Source organism: Hemiscyllium ocellatum, chromosome 19 (assembly GCF_020745735.1).
Source record: "Hemiscyllium ocellatum isolate sHemOce1 chromosome 19, sHemOce1.pat.X.cur, whole genome shotgun sequence".
Lineage (NCBI taxonomy): Eukaryota > Metazoa > Chordata > Chondrichthyes > Orectolobiformes > Hemiscylliidae > Hemiscyllium > Hemiscyllium ocellatum.
Window position 1 is genome coordinate 40684625 of NC_083419.1, and position 21120 is coordinate 40705744.

A 21120-nucleotide genomic window follows, 5' to 3' on the forward strand; every position below is an offset into this window, starting at 1 on the left:
AATCTCGATGCAAAAAAAAGTGTGGTGATTAGGTATCATTGTAATAAAACTAGACTGCACACCCTTCAAGATCAAAATATTCTTCTTAAAGTGTGGTGCCCTGGGGTGCACACAGTACTCTAGCTGTGGTCCATGTTTGCTTGTATAGTTTGGGTGTGGGATTGTTTTGTCTCCCAGATGTGGGCTGCTGGAGTCAATGGTCTTCTTCTTTGCAATAATTCATTATTTACAGTTAGATCTTTAGAAGTGTTCTCTTCTTGTGAAGTTAGATAATGTGTACTATGCAATGTCAACTACTCATTTGACTCTGACATGATTGTTATTTCATCTTTCATGATTCTGATGTTAATTCCATTTCCCAATCTCTCCTTAAGTCTTCGGTTCTATGTTTACCTTTGATACATCTCTCTCCAAAGTCTCAGACTTCACAGGTTTAGTTTTAATGATCTCCCTGACCTGGTCCTGATTTATTTTTGAGGTAGAGAATCTTCTGTGTTCTTTATTCTGCTATTCTTCTCCTGGGTGGTTGTAACAATTTCTTCTTCGTAGCAGCAAATCTAAGTTTCCTTTGGTTTCTTATTTAATAATATTAATGCATCATAGTATTTTCTTATGATTCCAAAAGTCTCAACCCAGTCTCTAGGCTGAATGCCCATTGGTTCAGTAAATGCCCATGGGTCAGTGACCCAATAGCCTCGTTATCTGTCAGGTTTAGTAAGCTACCAATCTACTTCACATAGCAGCTGCAAGAAAAGCCATATTTTGCAAACCAGCCAAGACCAACAGCAACTTAAGTATATGGATTGCCAAAGGCAGATATGCTAAGCCACTGACCCTATCTTCCCTAGAATGACTTGTACTCTACATATGTGTCTTACACTGTCGTAAATTCAGCAATGTGTCTTTTGTTTTTTTTTCCAGTGCTGAAGTGTAGACGTTTTAGCAGAACAACACATTGATATTTGTGCTCATCTCTACGTTGGAAGATTTTAAGCGGGCATTGGATAGGCATTTGGAAGTTATTGGGCTAGTATAGGTTAGGTAGGATTCGGTCGGCGCAACATCGAGGGCCGAAGGGCCTGTACTGCGCTGTATCCTTCTATGTTCTATGTTCTATGACTTCAACAATTCCACTGTAGCTAAGCACTATATCTCTTAATCACTTTCCTAAACCAAGACTATCTGTTAATCATTTCCTTACAGGTAGGGGTGAAAATCAAACTGAAAGTCTTTGTCAGGCTACAATGTTAAAATTTCTAAACAAACTTTTCACTATGTAGTTGTAGAAATTTGGGTGAAAACTGCTCACTGCATGGTGTGTGACACTGAGACCAACTAGAAGAGGAACAACCCTCTGTCTTTTATATCTTTTTCCTCAGTGGTCTATTTCTGGTATTGAAAGTGACCTGCTCTCATGAATGCCTTGTCTAATATCTTGCCAGATTTTATCATTATAGGAAATACTTCATGTATGGAACTGGAAAAAAGAAAATAAATTGTGCTTATTGGGAATTTGTGGATGTATTAGTTACTTCATATAAAATAGAATCGGAATTGTCAGAGATTCGAAAAGATTTGGTTGTGTTACAGATTATAGTTTTGAAACCACCTCAAATCTTTATAAAGAAATTATTGGTCTTTGCTGGTTGTTGGGTCACTGGTGAAATGAATATGCTCAAAATTTCTTTTTCTACTGTGCAAAACTATTGATAATTCAACATTTACAGGCCAATATTGGCAATGAGCTTACTCAAAGGGCAGCTGATATGGTCAGATAAGAATATTAAATTACAGCAAGCTCAATTAATACATGTGATGCAACTTATTTTACTTTGCATTTGAGCCATGTTACAATTGACCATGCTGACATATGGTTCAAAACATGCAAAGAGAATATTACATTTTCCACCATTCACATGCTTCACCTTGACAAGCACAAAATGAACTCCTGAGAAAAAAACTGAACGAAGTACTCACTTTGTCAAAGCAATCATGAATTATAGGACAATCCTGATAAGTATCCTGATAAGTTAACATATAATCTGTCTACAGTACAAATACATACATTTAAGGATTTTATTCGGAATATACCTGAGTAATGTTACATAACCCAATGACGTATGAAAGGATGCACACCACTGCAATGAACAGCTTTTTGTGGGTTCTCAGTCTATGAGGATATTCATCCATGAGGGCAGTGATGAAGCCTTCAACTGTGCAGAACTGAAAGGAAGTAATCAAATTTAGAATATAAATGGAGTGAGAAATAAAGAGAGCATGAACACAATGGACTTAGGGGAAGTGAAATCAATGTCATTACTGCATTGTAAGATTAGCAGTTAGTTCTTTTGAGAGTGTTGTATTTAATTTTGATTAGTACATATTGGATACAACTAATGCAAAAGTCAATGCATTGGTTTTGTTTGGTCAACTAAGTTTGTGTACAGCTGTTTAGTTAAAGTTGGAGTTGCGTAGTTCACTTGAGCTTTCTGTTCAAAGGGTGTTACATTATAAAACTGCAATGGACAGAGGAGAACCAACAAGTGCAAGAATTAAGTACAGTAAGCACTGCGAGCAGCTAACTACATCAGCTCGTTTTTATGTTTCGTGCAAGAGCTTAATTCTGGGCACTCACTGCAGAAATGTTGTGACAATGTGTTTTCTGCTCGGAGAGGTACCAAAGGGTTGTAGCTGGTCGTATGTAGGTAAGTATGCATGTAGGTAGGTATACATATAGGTAGATATGCAGGTAGGTGGATAGGTGTGTGTGTCAGTTAAAACCTTTTAAGGGGCAGGAACTACACTCAGTTTTAACATTTTTCATAAATCCATCCATAGCCATTTGCAAATATGCAAATATGAGGCATCACTGGGCCTGAGTTTGAGTTTAAAGAGTTCAGTTAAGTGTATGAATACTAAGGCATGGATAAGATTTTCAACAGCAGATGAACTGAGGCACACGCAGAAATAGAGAAAGAACTTTGTATTCTTGGTAATGCAGAGTATATGGAGCTAGATATTATGGTCACATGCCAGCATATTTGAAGGTAGGAGGTTCATAAAATAAAAGGAGGCCTTCCTCCCATTTTTCCACCCATCTTCAACCTGCCTCTGAAAACACAATGGATTGTGGAGGCGTCAAGATCCCCAGTCACCCTGAACCCTACTGAGGTCCTTAAGTAGTGAACAGCTTTAACTGTGTGAAATACTGGAAAGGTATCTACTTTGAGGGTATGTTTCCTTTCTGTCCATCAGAAGCAACACTCAATATCATGATCATTCACCCTGTTGACCTTTTACATTAGCCTCTCAAGCCCATCCATCCCATCCCCTTTCCCTGAGGTCTACCAGCCACGTTCACCCAAAATCCTAGATTTACCATAAAGTTGTGGCCATAACAGAGACATAGATTTCACAGGTGCAGGAATGGTTGCTGGATAGTCCGGTGTTTAGATATTTTAAAAAGAACAGGGAGGGGGTGTCAAAGAGGAGGGGGAAACAGCATTGTTAATTAGAGAGTGCATCATAGCTGAGGAAAAGAGGGTTTTCGATGAGGGTTTGTCTACTGAGTCGGTATGGAATCAGTAAGAGGAAAGAAGTAGTCAGTTTATTTGGTGTTTTCTATAGACCCCCCACCCCCAACAGCAGCAGAGAGATGGAAGAATAGATTAGACAGCTGATCTTGGAAAGGTGCAGATGTAACAGAGTTGTCATTATGGGTGACTTCAACTTCCCCAAATTGATTGGAAACTCCTTAGTGCAGATGGCCTGGATGGAGCCACTTTTGTCAGGTGTGTCCAGGAGGCATTCCTGACTCAATATGTAGATAGGCCGACTGGGGGGAGGCCATATTGGAATTGGTGCTCAGCAACGAGCCAGGCTAGATGCCAGATCTCTCAGTGGGAGAGCATTTCGGTGACCACAATTGCCTCACCTTTTCCATAACCATGGAGAGGAATAGGAACAGATAATACAGGAAGATATTTAATTGGGGAAGGGGAAATTATACTGCTATTAGACAGGAGCTGTGGAGTATAAATTGGGAACAATAGTTCTACAGAAAATGCACAACAGAAATATGGAGGCTATTGTTGAGAGTATTGGATAACTTTGTCCAACTGAGACAGGCAAGAAATGGTAAGGTGAAGGAGGCTTGGATGACAAGAGAAGAGAAGCTTCTCATAAAAAGGAAGAAGGAAGCTTACTTAAGGTTGAGGAAGCAAGGATCTGGCACAACGGTAAAGGATTACAGGGTACTAAGAAAGAACTAAAAAATGGACAGAGGAGAGCTCAGAGGGGGCACAAAAAAGCCTTGGTAGGAAGGATTAGGGAAAACCCAAAGGTGTTCTTATGCAAGGAATAAGGAAATGATCAGAGAGAGGATAGGGCCAATCAGAGATAGTGGAGGGAAATTGTGCCTCGAGTCTGAAGAGGTGGGGAAGCCTTAACTGAGTTTTTTGCTTCAATGTTCACTAGAAAGAGGGACCTTGTTGACAGTGAGAACACTGTGGACCAGTTAATAGGCTTGAATAGATTGATATTAAGGAAGTGGATATGCTGGAAATTCTGGGAAGCATCAAGATAGATAAGTCCCCAGGGCCGGACCAGATATTTCCAAAGTTACTACGGGAAGCAAGGAGTGAGATTGCTGTTCCTCTGGTGATGATCTTTGCATCCTCACTCTCCACAGTAATACCAGCTGATTGGAGGGAAATGAATGTTGTTCCTCTGTTCAAGACAGGGAATAGGGAAATCCCTGGAAATTACAGACTGGTCAGCTGTACATCTGTGGTAAGCAAGGTACTGTGTGGAGTTTGCACGTTCTCCCCGTGTCTGCGTGGGTTTCCTCCGGGTGCTCCGGTTTCCTCCCACTGTCCAAAGATGTGCGGGGTCAGGTAAATTGGCCATGCTAAATTGCCCATAGTGTTAGGTAAGGGGTACATGTAGGGTATGGGTGGGTTGCGCTTCGGCGGGTCGGTGTGGACTTGTTGGGCCGAAGGGCCTGTTTCCACACTGTAGTAATCTAATCTAAAAAAAATCAATAGGTTCTATTCAACCAACCAGATCAGGAAAGGAGGGGAGGAATTGTTTTATTTATTAATTCATTTAATACAACTCCTTATGGTTTAATCCTTTGGCGCTTGAGACAATGTCACAGATACCATATCATGAATCATTATTTTAATTTTCTCATGTTTCAACACTAACCTGTGAATCAAGGCCAAGCATCATTAACATAGAGAAAAAGAGGATGGACCATAGTGCTGGTGGATGTAGTTGTGTCACAGCTTCTGGGTACGCAAGAAATGCCAGCCCAGGACCTGTATAATAAATGAAGTGGAATCAGAAAGTCATATCAACTGATTTTCTTAAGCATTAAGAATAATTACTAAATGTAATATATTCCATGAAAAAATGTGATGAAGGTACTAAATTCCAGGAAGGGCATTCAGTTGACACAAAATGAAGCAGAAACCCTAAATGGCTGAGTCCCAGACCAGTGACTTTTCCCAAACTCTGCTTGTCTGGACCAGATTACGTGCACCTGTAGAGTGACTAAATGGCCGTTGTCCTGGTTAGATTTTTGAAGTAGCATCATGCAGGTCCAATGACAGAAAGTGACCCAGTGAGTGTTTGATTCAATCAAGGAGGGATTGGTTGATACATTGTGATCGTTTCAGAATAATTGTTAGATGCCCAGTCTTTGGTATTCATTTCTGGGATATCAATTTCTGGACACTGTCTCTGACATTAGTCTGTCACATTTAGGCTGGTGATAGTATCGCTCTAAATAGTGGAGGATGCCCTAATGGCGATGATAAAATCTTAAGAATGTAAGGATAATTGTTAGCAACCAAAGGTATAACTCTGCTTTCTCCCTTTCCCTGATAGGATATGCTGGTGCTGTAATGTTGAGTGATCGTAGGCTGCTTGTATGTTTCTATCTCAAATAAAAACTGAATAGAAACTCAGCAGGTCTGGCAGCATCAAATGTTTCAAGTTTGATATGTCTCTTCTTCTGAAGAAGTCAATCCAAGACATGAAACATTAGCTTTGTTTTTCTCTCTCTATAAATTATGCCAGACCTGTTGAGTTTCACCAGCACTTTCTGTTTTTATTTCAGATTTTCAGCATCTGCAATATTTTGTTTTGATGTGCTCATAACTGTTCATTTATCATATGTCATGGTACCAACAATCATGATTGAAAATTAAATAAATCTTGAAAAAAGGCATGTGCAGCAATAGCAGCTGGAAATACTTCATGATCTATTAAATGCTTTTCTGTAATCTATTTGATAGTTGGATCACAGAACATTCCAGTTGCACACTCAATATCAAAAGATGCTGTTTATAAAATGCCTAAAAATCTACTTGCTTTAAACATTAGAGGGAGATATAATGTAGCACCAAGTATCATAGATTCTAAGGTTCTCATCTTACCTGATGAGGCCAGCTCATTTATTGGTTTCTTTGTGATGTGAGACATAAATCCAATGACTGAGAAAATTACTAGTCCGGCAAATATACTCGTGCAGGAGTTTATACTGCATACAATGAGGCAATCCCTGGAAGGTAAAGCAGGTACATAGACTGATTCATATCTCTTGAATGAATACTTTCACCTTGCTTAAGATGTGATTTCTAGAAAGCCAATTGTCAAACATTCGTAGATTTGGAAAATGACCTTGGCATATTTTCACCTTAATAACTTGCTGTTATCTTTCATTGCTTTTCTCTTATTTGTTTTTGAACTCCCTGGCTCATACAGTGTTCTGCACTCCAATTAACTAACAGTAAACCTGCTCCGACTTCCGATCAAGTCACATTAATCTGGAAACGTTACTATGTTTTCTCTCTATTGACGCTGCCAGACCTGCTGAGTTTCTCCAGTACTTCCTGTTCTGTTCTAGGTCTCCAGCAACCACAACATTTGGCTTTTATACATCTTCTCATCTGTTCTTGAGCCAATCTTCTGAAAGATACATTCAATTATCGTAATTGAATGACTTATGAAAGTGTGAAGTAACTGTAAAGTATATTATTACCAGTGTTTTACAAATACTCTGTGATATGGAAAATAAACACTTCTATCTCAATTTTTTTGTGTGTGTGAACATGGTCTGAGTTGTAAACTAAACTAGATATATGCCAGCACTGTGGTAGCACTGGAAAAGGCTGATTAAAACAACTAGGTAAAAACAATTATTTTGTTTTAGTTATATGGCACACATATAAATCTTGATATTTACACTGGTATCTTAACTGACAGTGAGGACTGTACTCCATGTACACATCATTCCATGAACATAACCACAAACTGGAGAACAATCTCAAGGTGAGTATTGGAATTTTTTTCTTTACACTCATTCTACCAATAAGAGTCATGAATTGGAGATGCTGGTGTTGGACTGGGGTGTACAAAGTTAAAAATCACACAACACTAGGTTATAGTCCAACAGGTTACTTGGAAGCACACTAGCTTTTGGAGTGTCGTTCCTTCATCAGGTGGTTGATGAAAGGGCCTAATGAAGGAGCTGCGCTCCGAAAGCTAGTGTGCTTCCAATTAAACCTGTTGGACTATAACCTGGTGTTGTGCGATTTTTAATTTTCTACCAATAAGTTCTGCTTTAGGAAACAAATCAAACTTTCATCAACTTTCTCACTAACATAGGGAAGGGAAATTTATTTTACAAAACGATAGGGTATTTTAAAAAAATATAAGGAACGATTTATCATGTTCCTCATGAGAAGTTACTGTCACAGGGAGTAATTATCAGAAAACCAGAGTGACAATGCTGTAGCCTTGTCTCTGGCATACGCTTTGTATGTATTCATAGCTTGCCACTGGGATCTCGGAATCATTATTTCTAACATGAAGGCTGTCAGCCTCTAATCTGAAGGGAAGGCATTACTTGTCTCCTCAAGCTCAGAGTAAATAATGTGCTGTAAAGTTTGTAACAATAGTAGTAATTGGTTTTCAGTGAAAATCCAAAAGCAATTTAGAATAAACTGCAACAAGTATCACATCGACTAATCAATCAGTCTTTTTTACTTTGTCCTGGCAGAAATTGAAAGCCCAATTTCTGTCGGTCTGGCCATTTTGCTGTGTCCATAACAATATTCCAACTCCATCAAATTATAATGTTATGAGACACAGTCACATCAAAGGTTGTGAATTGGAAAGCAGTCCTACTGGAAGGGTCGCAGTTCTTTATTTCATCCTTAATCAAAATAATGTGTATATTTTACCTGTAAACATTGTTGTGAAACATATTGTAACTGCCCAAAGCAATAAGTGATCCCAGACCCAGTCCATAAGAGAAAAAGATCTGTGTAGCTGCATCGAGCCAAACCTGCCCAAAAGCAGACACCATTAAAGTTGACCATTAAATGTATAGATGAGATTAGATTCAAACAATTCCATAAAGCAAAATATATTCATAAACAGGTCAACGAAGAAGATAACTTAAGGTAATGCGTTAATATGGCTAAGATGGCAATTGTCATTCGGGCTGTGACTTTTAGGCTGGCAGAGCCATTGGGCTACAAAGTTCCAAATGTGACTGAGGCCGACTAATGTTGAAGGTGGTGGAGTGGGCAGTTGGAGTTGCAATCAGAAAGGTTACTGAGGGGAATGGGAAGGGGAGGGATCTGGGTGGCAGTAAGTAGTACCTAAGGGAACACTTCTGTTCATTCAAAACCTACAAAATTTATTCCAAACTTGGCTTTTCTGAGCCACTTTGTCTCTGCACAATGCACATTCTAATTGGTTCAAAACAAAAGCGGCTATCTTTGAAGATAACAGTCTCAACATTTCAAGAAAATATTTACTTTCTCTGTCAGATGTAGCAAAATAATTGTGAGCACATTTAGCAAGAAAATATTTATATAGTTTCACTGCATTAGTTATTCAAAGGAAATTTTAATCTATCATTACAAAGAAGTAGAGAAAACTTCACTTTCTATCTAAACTGTTCATGAAGTCTTTAATGGTGAATAGACAGGGAATTAGTTTACTAGCCCATATGTGAATTTCAAATTTAGTCTCCTTTAAAAAAAAGTACTCATTCACAGCTGGACTTTTACCAAATTTAAGGGAGTCTTAAATTTTGGAGTCCAGTCTGGAATTGATAAAATAAACATCAGAAGGAAAAAGAATCTAAACATTCTTATTTGATTCCAAGGGCAATTGAGCAGAAAATCCAACAAATGGTTACTCTACTATTAAATTTTGCTATAGCTATCTATCATATTAAACATATCTATAGTTACATGGAAAATCCACATTGTACGTACTTGAGAGTTTGAAAGCTTGTTGAAATTAGGTGTAATATAAAACAAAATCCCTTCCTTAGCTCCTGGGAGTGTCACTCCACGGAAGAATAAAATGATCAGCATGACATAGGGATAAGTAGCAGAAAAATAGACGACCTGGATCAGGAGAAAGCAGGAAAAAGAACTGAGTAAGACTCATGAATGTAAAATATGGCAGAACTTCTGTTGCAACGGAGACTATGGAGCAGTTTTTTTATCTTCAGTTTGGAAACAGTTAATTGAGCCATCCCTTGACATCATGGTCCTGACTTTTAAAGGTCAGCATACTCACTTGGAATTTTCATTCCAAAAGTTGAGTGGAGGTTACACTCAGGGCCGCTTTGTTCAGAGATACCCCTCAGGTAGCCACAAAGGTGGGAAAATGGTGAGGTTGTTGGTTAGCTGGCCTCTCTCAGTTTACGGGTTATCTATCCAGTTCAATTCATAGTTGTTGTGTCCTCTACCCCTCATATCTTACCCCTTCAAATAACATAGATGCCTCTTCCTCTTCCATCTCTAACATATGTTCCATGTTCACCCCTACATGCCTCATCGTCCATATTTCCCGTGATACTTCCATGATCCATAACCCCCTGCATTGACTATATCCACTCACCCACTATCCACTCTGATGAGCAATCTAATGTTTTGCAAGTATTTGAAATTTTTATTAAAATATCAGGCATTCAACATGCCCTGTGAAGATAATGCTCCTCTACGTTATTCTAAAAATGTTAAAAATGTGAGCGACATTTCCATTGAAGGAACTATCAATCTTGTCCAAATAAACTTTGAAAAATCATTAATAATAAAAATCACTAATAATAGAACTCAAATGAACAGATGACCAGATAGTTGTTTTGCCAGAAGGTCTTATAATGAATGTATCGTTGCGCTACATTGCAGACTGACAAACTGAGCCTAGCAAATATGACTCCCTAGATGCTAATGGGACTACTTGCTTTATTTTTTTTACAGCCATTTATGTTGTAATAACTTGATCTTGTTTGAAGTAAATTTTCAATGCTTATATGTGTATTTGGACAATATTAAACTGTTCTTCATTGGCTGTGTTTGATTGACAGTGTTATGCGAAGGTAAGAGAGGCCAATTTCTTTGGAGAGTGAGAAATCTTGATTTTTTTTTATTCATGAGTATATTCAAGACTTTCAAGTATGATTTCACGGCTCAATAGTTCAGTACCTAATGAATATTATAAGAGTGCTTCAAAGGCTGAGTAAATGTCAGGATGTTAAATCAAAGTGTAAATCAATCCATTACATTGCAAATTATATGCAAACCTATGATCTGTAAATAGTACAGTAAGAAAAATTAGTAATTGATTTAAAATGTTTGTGGTATCTCTTATTTATCTTAGTAGTGTTCTGAAATGACTTTTAAGCATTTTCATGGGAATCTGTTATAATTTCATTAAGAAAAATTACTGGTCTGTGTCACCTGACGACCCTTGATTTAGTAGTAGTAGTACCAACAGGAAAGAAGGTAACGTATAATAACAATGATGCCAGTGGACAAATGAGCTCCCACTGTAAATGATAGCAGGGGAGAGAAGAAAAAACATCTAGAAGGAGCTACATATGTAACACAGTTAAATAGGACAAAAAGCTGAAAGTAGGTTTAGAGTAGAAAGTGTAAAATGGATGATTTTATAGCTATGCTACAGTTTTGCAGTAATTGGGAAGATAAATAAAGAGTTCTCTTAATGGAGTCAGATAAATAGACACTGGGGAATCCATCTCATCAACAACTTCATAAACCCAACTAAGGAGTTTCTTCACAATTGTGCGATCAAAGTGGCAAAGCTCTCCTGGGAATCAGATGGAATGGAGCTATCATTGTCGGTGATTCAAGGAACAAATTTCATTGAGTGAGATAAGTGAGACATCGTATGCTTCAGAAGCAGAATTAGAAGGGCTGAGATTATACATATTGCCATATTTGTACAGAGAGTGACAAAAATGCTTTTACCTCAAGAGATAGTCTTTATCCTATCAACTATTCCATGTCTAATTAATAATTTCTACCAATCTTAGTCTATTAATTGATGTTTAATTTGTGTATATTTGCATTTATATGGCAATAAAAGTTATGGAAAACAGAATTCTGTTAATAATGCCAACACTGGATGACATTCAGTAAACGTGGTCATTTTGGTTCATAGTTCCTCTGTTGGATCATAACATAGGTGAAATAACTTCAGAGGCCAGCATCCTGTCACCATGTCACCCTTTAATTACATGTGCAATAACTGACACTGGTCCGGTTTCCTCAGAGCCAGCTCTCAGAGACCCCTTAGTAACTAAGGAATCATATTTGCTAGGCTCAGTTTGTCCATCAGCAATCTGAGTGACACTCATGTTTATATCTGTCAGCAAGGGTTCCCTGATTGGACCAGATAAACAGCCCCAGTCAGGGAACTCATATTCTATGAGGTCCACCTGGCTGACCTTGTTACAAATAGTAAAATAGGAACAAAATAGTCCATTCAGCCCATTGAGCCTGCTCTGCATTTCTAACAACAAACATAAGTTATTCACACATTGTGATCGCTACACTATTTTTGGGGGGAACTACTACCCAATTTAATCCCCTGCATTTTGATCAACAGTTACAAACCTTCCAGGATCATACAGTATTAAAAGATTTATCTCTCAGTCACTGTTACAATTAAAGTTGTACAAAAATTGGAGAAACATTCAAAAACTGTGGGCCAACTTTTCTACTGGCAATATTTCTATGGAAAATATTCAGCCTGGAGTCCAGTTACTAGTGGTGTGGCACAAGGATCTGTTTTGGGACCACTACTGTTTGTCATTTTTATAAATGACTTAAACATAGGCAAAGGTGGATGGATTAGTAAATTTGCAGATGACACTAAAGTCAGTGGAGTAGTGGACATTGGGGGAAAATGTTGCAGGTTGCAGGGTACTTAGATAAACTGCAGGATTGGGCTGAGATGTGGCAAATGGAGTTCAATGCAGCTAAATGTGAGGTGATGCACTTTGAGAAGAATAACAGGAAGGCAGTGCACTGGGTCAATGGAAAGATTCTTGGTAGTGTGGATGTGCAGAGGGATCTTGGAGTCCATGTACATAGATCCTTGAAAGTTGCCACCCAGGGTGATAATGCTGTTAAGAAGGCATACGGTGTGTTAGGTTTCATTTGTAGAGGGAATGAGTTCCGGAGCCGCAATATTATGCTGCAACTATACATAATGTTAGTGCAGCCACACTTGGAATACTGTGTACAGTTCTGGTCCCCATATTTCGGGAAGGATGTGGAAGCATTGGAAAAGGTGCAGAGGAGATTTATGAGGATGTTGCCTGGTCTGGAGGGAAGGTCTTATGAGGAAAGGCTGAGAGACTTGGCTCTGTTCTCATTGGAAAGAAGAAGGCTAAGAGGGGATTTGTTAGAGACATACAAGATGTTCAGAGGATTAGATAGGGTAGACAGTGAGAGTTTTTTTCCTAGGATGATGACGTCATCTTGTACAAGAGGGCACAACTACAAATTGAGGGATGATAGATTTAAGACAGATGTCAGAGGCAGGTTCTTTACTCAGAGAGTGGTAAGGGTGTGAAATGCCCACTCTCTGAGTAAAGAGTGGGCATTTCACACCCACTTACATTGCACACTCCCAACTGCACCTCCTCTAGGCTGCTTACATGCTCCGACCTCAATCTCCCTTCCACCAGCCCGATCTGATCCAACACTCTGCTCCACCCCAGGAATCAAACCTTCTTCCCCCACCTAGATGTACCACAAGCTAATAGGACACCCTCCACCAGACCTGACCAGATTTAACCTAACAGCTTCACTTACCTGACCTGACCTGACACCCCTGCACTGCTCCCCACAGGATCAACCCACCTCTCTGCAACTCCACCAAATCCCTGCTTGACCAGATTTCTTCATCCTACTCAACCTGCCTGAAACACTGCAACATCTACCTTGTCACTGTGCATTGTACTGATCTGATACTTTACTCCTTAAGCAGCTAGTATCCCACTGACCTGCATCAGATAGCTTGCCTAACTTGCACCCAACTCACCTGGCACCCTACTCACTGTCCATCTGTCATCTTATCTTGAAAACCTACCTGTCCCCCTACTTGCAAGCCTCCCAACTGGCACCTTACTTACATGGCATCCTATCCCTCCCAACCATCTGACACCCTGCCCTCCCTAAATTTGAACATCACACTCACCTTATGTACTTAAGGCTTGGCAGAAGCTGTCAAGGCGATTGTCAGACCTGACTGCTGTGAAAAGGGGATATGGTTTACCCTTAGTCAACAGATATGTGCTATGAAGGAAATGTTGGAATGATGAATGGCTCCCCATAGTTCAAGAATGTACTACCAAGGTACTAATAAAATGTCTGCTATTCCACCAGGAGCCTAAACACTCTGGACCGTTGCTACACAACCATCAATGATGCCTACCACTTTATTCCCATCTGCATTTTGGTAAATCAGACTAGGGCTGTGCTACTTCTCCCCGCTTACAAGCAGAAGCTGAAGCATGAGGATCTGGTACAGAAAGTCATATCGTGTTGGTCTGAGGTAATGGACGAGTTCCTCTATGACTGCTTGGAGTTGGTGTCCTCGTCCATATTCATCAACTCAGCAGCCAACTCAAATGAGTATTTCAGTACTGATGCAGACTTCATCAGTTAAAGTGTAGACAACTGTGTGCAAAAGAAGTTAATCCAAGTGTTCCCCAACTACAAACTATGGATGAACCAAAAGAGTTACTTCCCGTCCTGGTCTGAGGTGTTCATCAGGTGACCCTGACTTATACAGGAGATCTAGGTACAATCTTCACAAAGCCATCAGGGATGCCAAGAGATAATACCAGGCTGAACGAGAGTTCCAGACTAACCACACAAACACACATTTACTGTGGCAAGGTTTACACGATATAACTGATTACAAAGCAAAGTTGAATAGATTCATTGACAACAATGCATCCCTTCCCAATGAGCTAAATACATTCAAGGAGGTCAGTGAAATGATGTCACCTACGCCGACAACCTTGCATGCATCTGCACCACAGTTACCACCGCAGACGTCAGGTCAGACTTCTTGAGAGTGAACTTGTGTGAGGTGTGAGCTGTTTGGTTAGCATGCAATACAATACTTTTCACTGTATCTCGGTACATGTGACAATAATAAATCAAATCAAACCATTACTGAGGGAGATCTTAATGGAATCTCCTCTTAGAATGTGAAGTTCCCTTATTTAATCAGGAAGGAAGGCCAGAGTGGCAATCTACATAAGATTGCCGCTATCTGGAAAATCCAGCCTAATGTTTTTTTTCAAAGAACAACAAACCATCCACTGAACTTAGCTTCATTCAGTGATGACATCTACTTTGTTTTCTCTAAAGGGTAAATAAGGCATAAATTCTTTTTGGACATACCTTCCCTGTCCACTCCACTCCTTTCCAGATTGAGAAATAGACCAACAACCAAGAGAGGGCCAGTGTTCCAGCCAGAGGCCACCGAATGCTCCCTGGTTCATCTAAACCACTGGTAATTTGGTGCACATTTCGTCTGAAAATATATCAAAATATTTAACGTGATTCACTGCCTCACATCAATGGATAATCTTTATCTCCATCTACAAATGGCTCGATACAATTTTCAATCCAATTGCATTAAATTATTCACCATGAATCTTCCCATTATTAAGACCTTTCATTTGTCACCATTTCTAGCTGGGTGAACAACGAAGGTGGAATATTTTGGAAACAGTTCCTAGCTGGATGAAATTCTATGGAGCCCTCAAGAGTGCTAAATAAAGTGGCCAGGTTGATTTAGAGACAATACAAAATTTTCATTTCCTGATGGCAGTTAGAGATGCAGAGATAAAATCAGATGAAGGATCTGAGGTCAGATCACTCGACCCGAAACATCAACTCTGATTTTTCTCCACAAAAGCTGTCAGACCTGCTGAGCTTTTCCAGCAATTTCTGTTTTTGTATCTCATTTACAGCATCCACAGTTCTTTTGCTTTTTAAAAATCAGAAGCATGTTGCAACTTGCAAGCCCAACCTGGATTCTGGCGGGTTTGTATTTATAATAGATTAGCACTGAAAATGTGACTCATTGTTGGATGGGGAAGAGGAAGAAGAGAAAGAACTTAAATGGGGCACATTTCTGGTAATGGTCCCAAATGCTAAACTGTTGCACCAAACACACTGCAAGAAGGAAGCCTATATGCACCAGGTTCTGTTTTTCACAGAAAATGTTTACGTCCACTCACATTTTCCCATTGTGTGTGTATCTATGATCTACAACTATGTGTATAAAGTTAGCATTAACATAGCTGAGCTATTCCATTTCAATCATGAGGTTTAGCCAACAAATTTAGAATAATTGTTGTGGGATTCAGGGAGAGGAGTACTCCATCACGCAGTGCCTACTGTAGCCCACGATCATTTGGCAGGTTTCTATTAAATGTTTCCTCCTCTTTTGTGACTGCTTTGCGCAATCATGCACAGTCTTACGTAAATAGTGACTGATACCTCAGGATAAAGTCCTTAAGCAGTTATTTAAGGATCTGAACAGGTCTAAAAATGGGCCGAATGTCCACCACATCCCCATTCCTGAAACTTCAGAAAGGTTGGGCCAGACAATAGGAAAGACACCTTGTGGAATTTATGCGCCTCCTCCTTCAAACTCACCAAAGGAGGAAAGTGGCATCCAGTTGCATGTACCTCATAAGCCATACATTTCACATTTTTACGATTTGTCAACAGCTATTATGAATAGATAAAATCAATTACTATTAATCAATAATGATTACTAGAAGATAAAAATATCTCCATTTCAACAAACAGAATGAGCATCCCTTACTCCCAGAATTCTGTCACTGCACTGGTCATGTTACTGGTATCAAGCAGAGAGTAGTTAGAGAAACATACTTTTGTGTTCCATTCATTGTCACAGCTTTGCCAAGGAAGCTCCTGTAGAAAAAAAACCACAAATCCATCAATCAATGTACACTAAAGAAGCAAAACGAAATTGAGTTGTTTTTTGGTTGTCTTTGGAATAACTTTGTAACTTTGAAGCTCTATCCTTAGTAGTGTCATCGATTACGACAACTTCAAAAATATCATTCAGAAGCAACAAATCAATTTCCTCGTGTAAACTGAAAATATCATTTTATCACTCCGTCTCATCTGCCAACTAGGCAGCTGTAGCTGCATCTTCTCTCTCTAAAGCGGACGTTAGATTCCATAAGACAAAAATTTCCTCCAAATTACTTTTGGCAAAATCGAAATGGTTCCATGAATCGGACAGTAGTTAATGCCTGCAGCGGCCTTTGTCCAAGAACCTCTTTTACTACATCTTAGCCTAACCCTGTAGGCTATATCTGGAGATGGGCAGAAGTTGTCATACTGAGGATGTTATTTTGGACTTTCTCTCAAACCTTTATTCTTTTACCCAGACCATCTTTGTCCGTTTCCACATGAGCACTCATTATCTATCCTGCTAACTGTATTCAGTATTTTGTAATTCAGCTTATCTTAAAGCTTCTTAGTGAATCATTCTAAAACCACTCATAACAAATCAAACCTTATTGACAATATTGCATCCTGTATTCTCAACTGTAGGCTGCAGTCCCATCACTTCTATCTCCCCTGACCACACAGGAAGGATTTACCCCCTCTCTAGATTATACGGACATCTCAGTGAAAGTCCAGGCCCAGGTATACCCTTGAGTTGGGCCTCTCTGAATAGTTGTAGTCTTTAAATAAATGGGATGAAATTTCAGTGTAGCTCTCTCCTTCCTCATTATGTGTAGCTGTGTTTGGGGGAATGGGAATATAGGTAAATGTGTGTGTGTGACGATGTGTGTCTCTCTCACCCTCTCTCTGTCACTTCCCCACACTAACTCCCCAGCCCCACCCTGTCACCCACCTCTCTCTCTCTCTCTCTCTCTCTCACTCTCCTGCCTTCTTAAAACCAGAATGGGAGATGAGAAACATCCGGTCTGAATGGAAATCCACTTTCATATTAGTTCTGGTGGCTTGTGTCAGGAATGCAACAAGTTGGAAGCTGCAAACTAAATTGTACTCCTTCTGTTTCTCCAAGAATTCCAAAGGTATTCCTCCATTTGAAGATACAGAGGAGAACAGGACATCCTGACAGAATCTGTCAGTAATGTCTATGTACTGAGACTTACCGATGTGAAAGAGCTGAAGAGATAGTAGATAGCCCAGGCTATGATCACAATGTAGTAAGTGTTGAGCCAAAAAGACAAGATGACAGCAGCCAGTCCAACTCCTGTTAAGAAACACAATGCAGTTTGTCATAGAAACTATATCCATAACTCAAGGAAGCACTTCTTCACAGACTTGTTAAACATGTCAGAATCACATATTCATTGTGGCTACCAAAGAATATTCAAAGAAATAGAGTTAAAGCAAATCATTGATCTTGCAGTTTACAAGGAGTTACCCCCATTTCATTTTTGTCTCCTCCAAGCAACACTGAGTGCTGATGGACCTTTTAAGAACTAAAGACGCTGGGAGGATCCAAGATGGTGGCGACCCAGCAAGTCTGAGTCTACAGTGCTCCTCCCAAGACTTGGGCAAAGTGGGTCACCCACCCCCACTACACTCACCAAATCATTTAAAATAGCTGTTTAATTTAATTAGTTGCTTAGTATTGAATTTAAACAATTTAATCTTCAGTAAAAATGACTAAAGAGAAGGGAGCCCGCAGGTCTCAGCAAGCAGGAACCCCTCCCCCACTCTCTCCAGCTGCAGCAGAGGCGTCCGCAGCCGCCCCGGGGGACTTACCTACGGTGGCAAGCCTTGTGGAAATCATCTTTAAACTGGATGCGAAGATTGCCGCTTTTATTGAAGAATCCCAAAGTCGATGGGACTCACTCTCGGCCGCGCTGCAAAAGCACGACCGAGACATTAAGGAAATCGAGCGCCGAGTCGGAGTGGCGGAGCTAAAAGCCGCGACCTCCGAAACTACAGTGCAATCGGCCGTGGATCGGGTCCAGACTCTCGAACAGCGAGTCTGGACCTTAGAGAATCACATTGATGACCTCGAGAATCGAGGTCTTTGAAAAAATATTCATTTGCTGGGCCTTCCCGAACGGGAAGAGGAAGGCCAGCTTACAGCATTCCTTGAACAGTGGCTTCCACAGCTGTTAAATCTGAAGGCTGGATCAGGCCAGGGAAGGGTAGAATGGGCCTACCGGGTTGCAATACGCGGGCCCGGCTCGAACCAGAACCCCCGCCCGGAGCTGTTCCAGCTGCAAAGCTATAAGGAGAGGCAGATACTCCTAGAAGCCTCTAGAAATCTTGGAAAAGATCCCCAAGCATGATCTATAAAGGATCCAAGATCATGTTATTCCAGGACATTTCCCCAGCTCTGGTCAGAAAGAGGAAGGCATTTGATGAGGCGAAGAAATGTTTAGGGGACTTAAATATTCAGTACTCCTTATGCTACCCAGTAACGCTACGCTTTAACCATGATGGAGCCGTGTATAACTTCGGATAGCTGGAAAAGGCTAAGGAATTTTTGGACTCTCTTAGATAAATTGTAGGAGATAAATAATGTTGGTTTGCCTTCCCCCCTACTCCAGTTTATATGCCACCCTTTTTTTTAACCTTACTGTTTAATATTATCTTGGGGGGTGGGGAGAGGGATTTATTTATTTGTTCTCTACTTAATGATTTTCTTTCCCCTTTTTTTTTAATTATATATATATATATATATAGGCCGGGGGGATCTAGTTAATGTTGGTGGGGGGAGGTGGTTACCTTATTCTATTTTACCTCTGTCTCTAGGAGCGGGGTTGTTTTCCCTTGTTATTTTGTATTATTGTATTTAATTATTACTTGTTGAGGTTGTAATTTTATGGTTATATATATTTATACATGGTATTAACTTTACCAAATATATACAGGTATTGGTGTGGGTGGGGGGTGGGGGTAGGGTGCTCACTGTTAACTCTAGCTCTGTAGTATATTTGAATTTTCCTCAGCCTATTGAGGAGCGCCTGGGTCAAGGGTGGGGCACTAGTTGGGAGGGGATACGATGAACCTTTGAAAAGGAAGTGATACCCCCTGGGAACAAGGGGGAAAATCTCCATTTAAATATGTTTTTTTTTATTTAGAAAGTTTTTTATTATACTGTGGTGAGTGTATTAGAGAGCCTTTATTTTTATGAATTTTATATGCTCTATGCTCGGGATGTTCTGGATGGGGTTTCCCCTCCCGAGGGGCCTCGGATTTGCCCGGACGATTATGGTTGATCAGTCGGTTAAGTGGTGCACCTGGAATGTCAAGGGAGTGATTCGCCAGTCAAAAGGAAGAAAATATTATCGGATCTCAAGAAAGAAAGGGTTAATATAGCTCTCCTACAGGAGACACACTTTTGGATAAAGAACACTTGAAATTTCGACAGGGTGGATTTGATTAGGCCTTTTTTTCTTCTTTTAGCTCAATAGGTATTATTCTTATTGGGAAGAATTTCCCTCTCAAAATCCTAAACCAGATAAAAGATTAATCTGGACGATATATTCTGATTAAAGCCCTTATAAATGGAAAGGAATATGGGATTTTAAATTTATATTGCCCCCCCGGCACATTCTTTTAAATTTATAACGGAAGCGTTCTCAAAATTGATGACTCTCGGTGCCCGTCACACAATTATAGGGGGAGACTTTAATTGTATTATGGATTTGGAAATAGATAAGATTCCCAAGAGTACTGCAGGAGTATCTCCCAGATCTAGACAATTGGTGGATTTGAACAAAGAATTAGGATTAGTAGATGTATGGAGATGTCGTCATCCACAGGGAAGAGATTTTTCTTTTTACTCCAATCCACATAAATGTCATACCAGAATTGATATGTTTTTTGCCCCCTCAATTTTTTAAAATTCCATATCATCCTGTAAAATAGGTAGTATAGCAATTTCTGATCATGCTGCTGTATATATGGAAATCAAGGCGAGGAACAATGGGACATCCCCTCGGCATTGGCGCATGGACCCCTTCCTGATGAAAGATAGTAAATTTGTAAAGTACTTCTCTAAAGAATTTAAAACTTTTTTAGAAATTAATTTAGGTACAGCTAGCAACCCATCAATGATGTGGGAGACCATCAAAGCTTACGTGCGAGGTTTGATCATCTCAAACTCAGCGACCCAGAAAAAATTAAAGGGAGAACAACAGCGTCTGCTCAAAGCTCGTTTAAAAGCAGCTGAATAGAAGCTGACAGACCTTCTATTATCAAATTGCAAGAAATACTTGACACAATCAGGCAACTTCAGAGCAGTAAGGCACCTGGCCCAGATAGTTTTCAAGCTGAATTCTATAAAGAATTTACAGGAATATTGGCTGGTCCACTTATGGACATGTATAACTACGCATACAGTCAGGGCTGTCTCCCGCCTTCGTTGAAAGAGGCAGATATCTCTCTTATCCTTAAAAAAGGAAAGGACCCAGAAGATTGCGCGCCATACAGACCAATATCCTTGCTAAATGTAGATTTTAAAATCCTCTCTAAAATGTTAGCATTGAGACTAGAAAGGGTATTGCCACGTATCATAAAGGAGAATCAGACGGGGTTTATTAAGGGCCGTAGATCATCCAATAATATTAGAAGGGTTTTGAATATGATTCAAGCCTGCCATCAGGGAAAAATATCAGGAGTAGTAGTATCATTAGACACGGAAAAGGCATACGGTTGAATGGTCATATTTGTTTTACACATTGGAAAGGTTTGGCATTGGAAAAGTGTTTAC

General features: G+C 39.8%; 1 protein-coding gene across 1 annotated transcript in view; it reads right to left on the reverse strand.

The window, feature by feature from the left end:
- LOC132825064 (sodium- and chloride-dependent GABA transporter 1-like) overlaps positions 1 to 21120 on the reverse strand; it is a 62933-nt gene that overhangs the window by 20124 nt on the left and 21689 nt on the right. The window contains exons 3-10 of the mRNA XM_060840072.1: positions 17534 to 17634; positions 16201 to 16310; positions 14763 to 14895; positions 9300 to 9434; positions 8253 to 8356; positions 6444 to 6568; positions 5209 to 5321; positions 2092 to 2223 (exon numbers count right to left, since the gene is read on the reverse strand). Coding sequence (XP_060696055.1) covers positions 2092 to 2223; positions 5209 to 5321; positions 6444 to 6568; positions 8253 to 8356; positions 9300 to 9434; positions 14763 to 14895; positions 16201 to 16310; positions 17534 to 17634 — 953 coding nt within the window. The remainder of the gene's footprint in view (positions 1 to 2091; positions 2224 to 5208; positions 5322 to 6443; positions 6569 to 8252; positions 8357 to 9299; positions 9435 to 14762; positions 14896 to 16200; positions 16311 to 17533; positions 17635 to 21120) is intronic.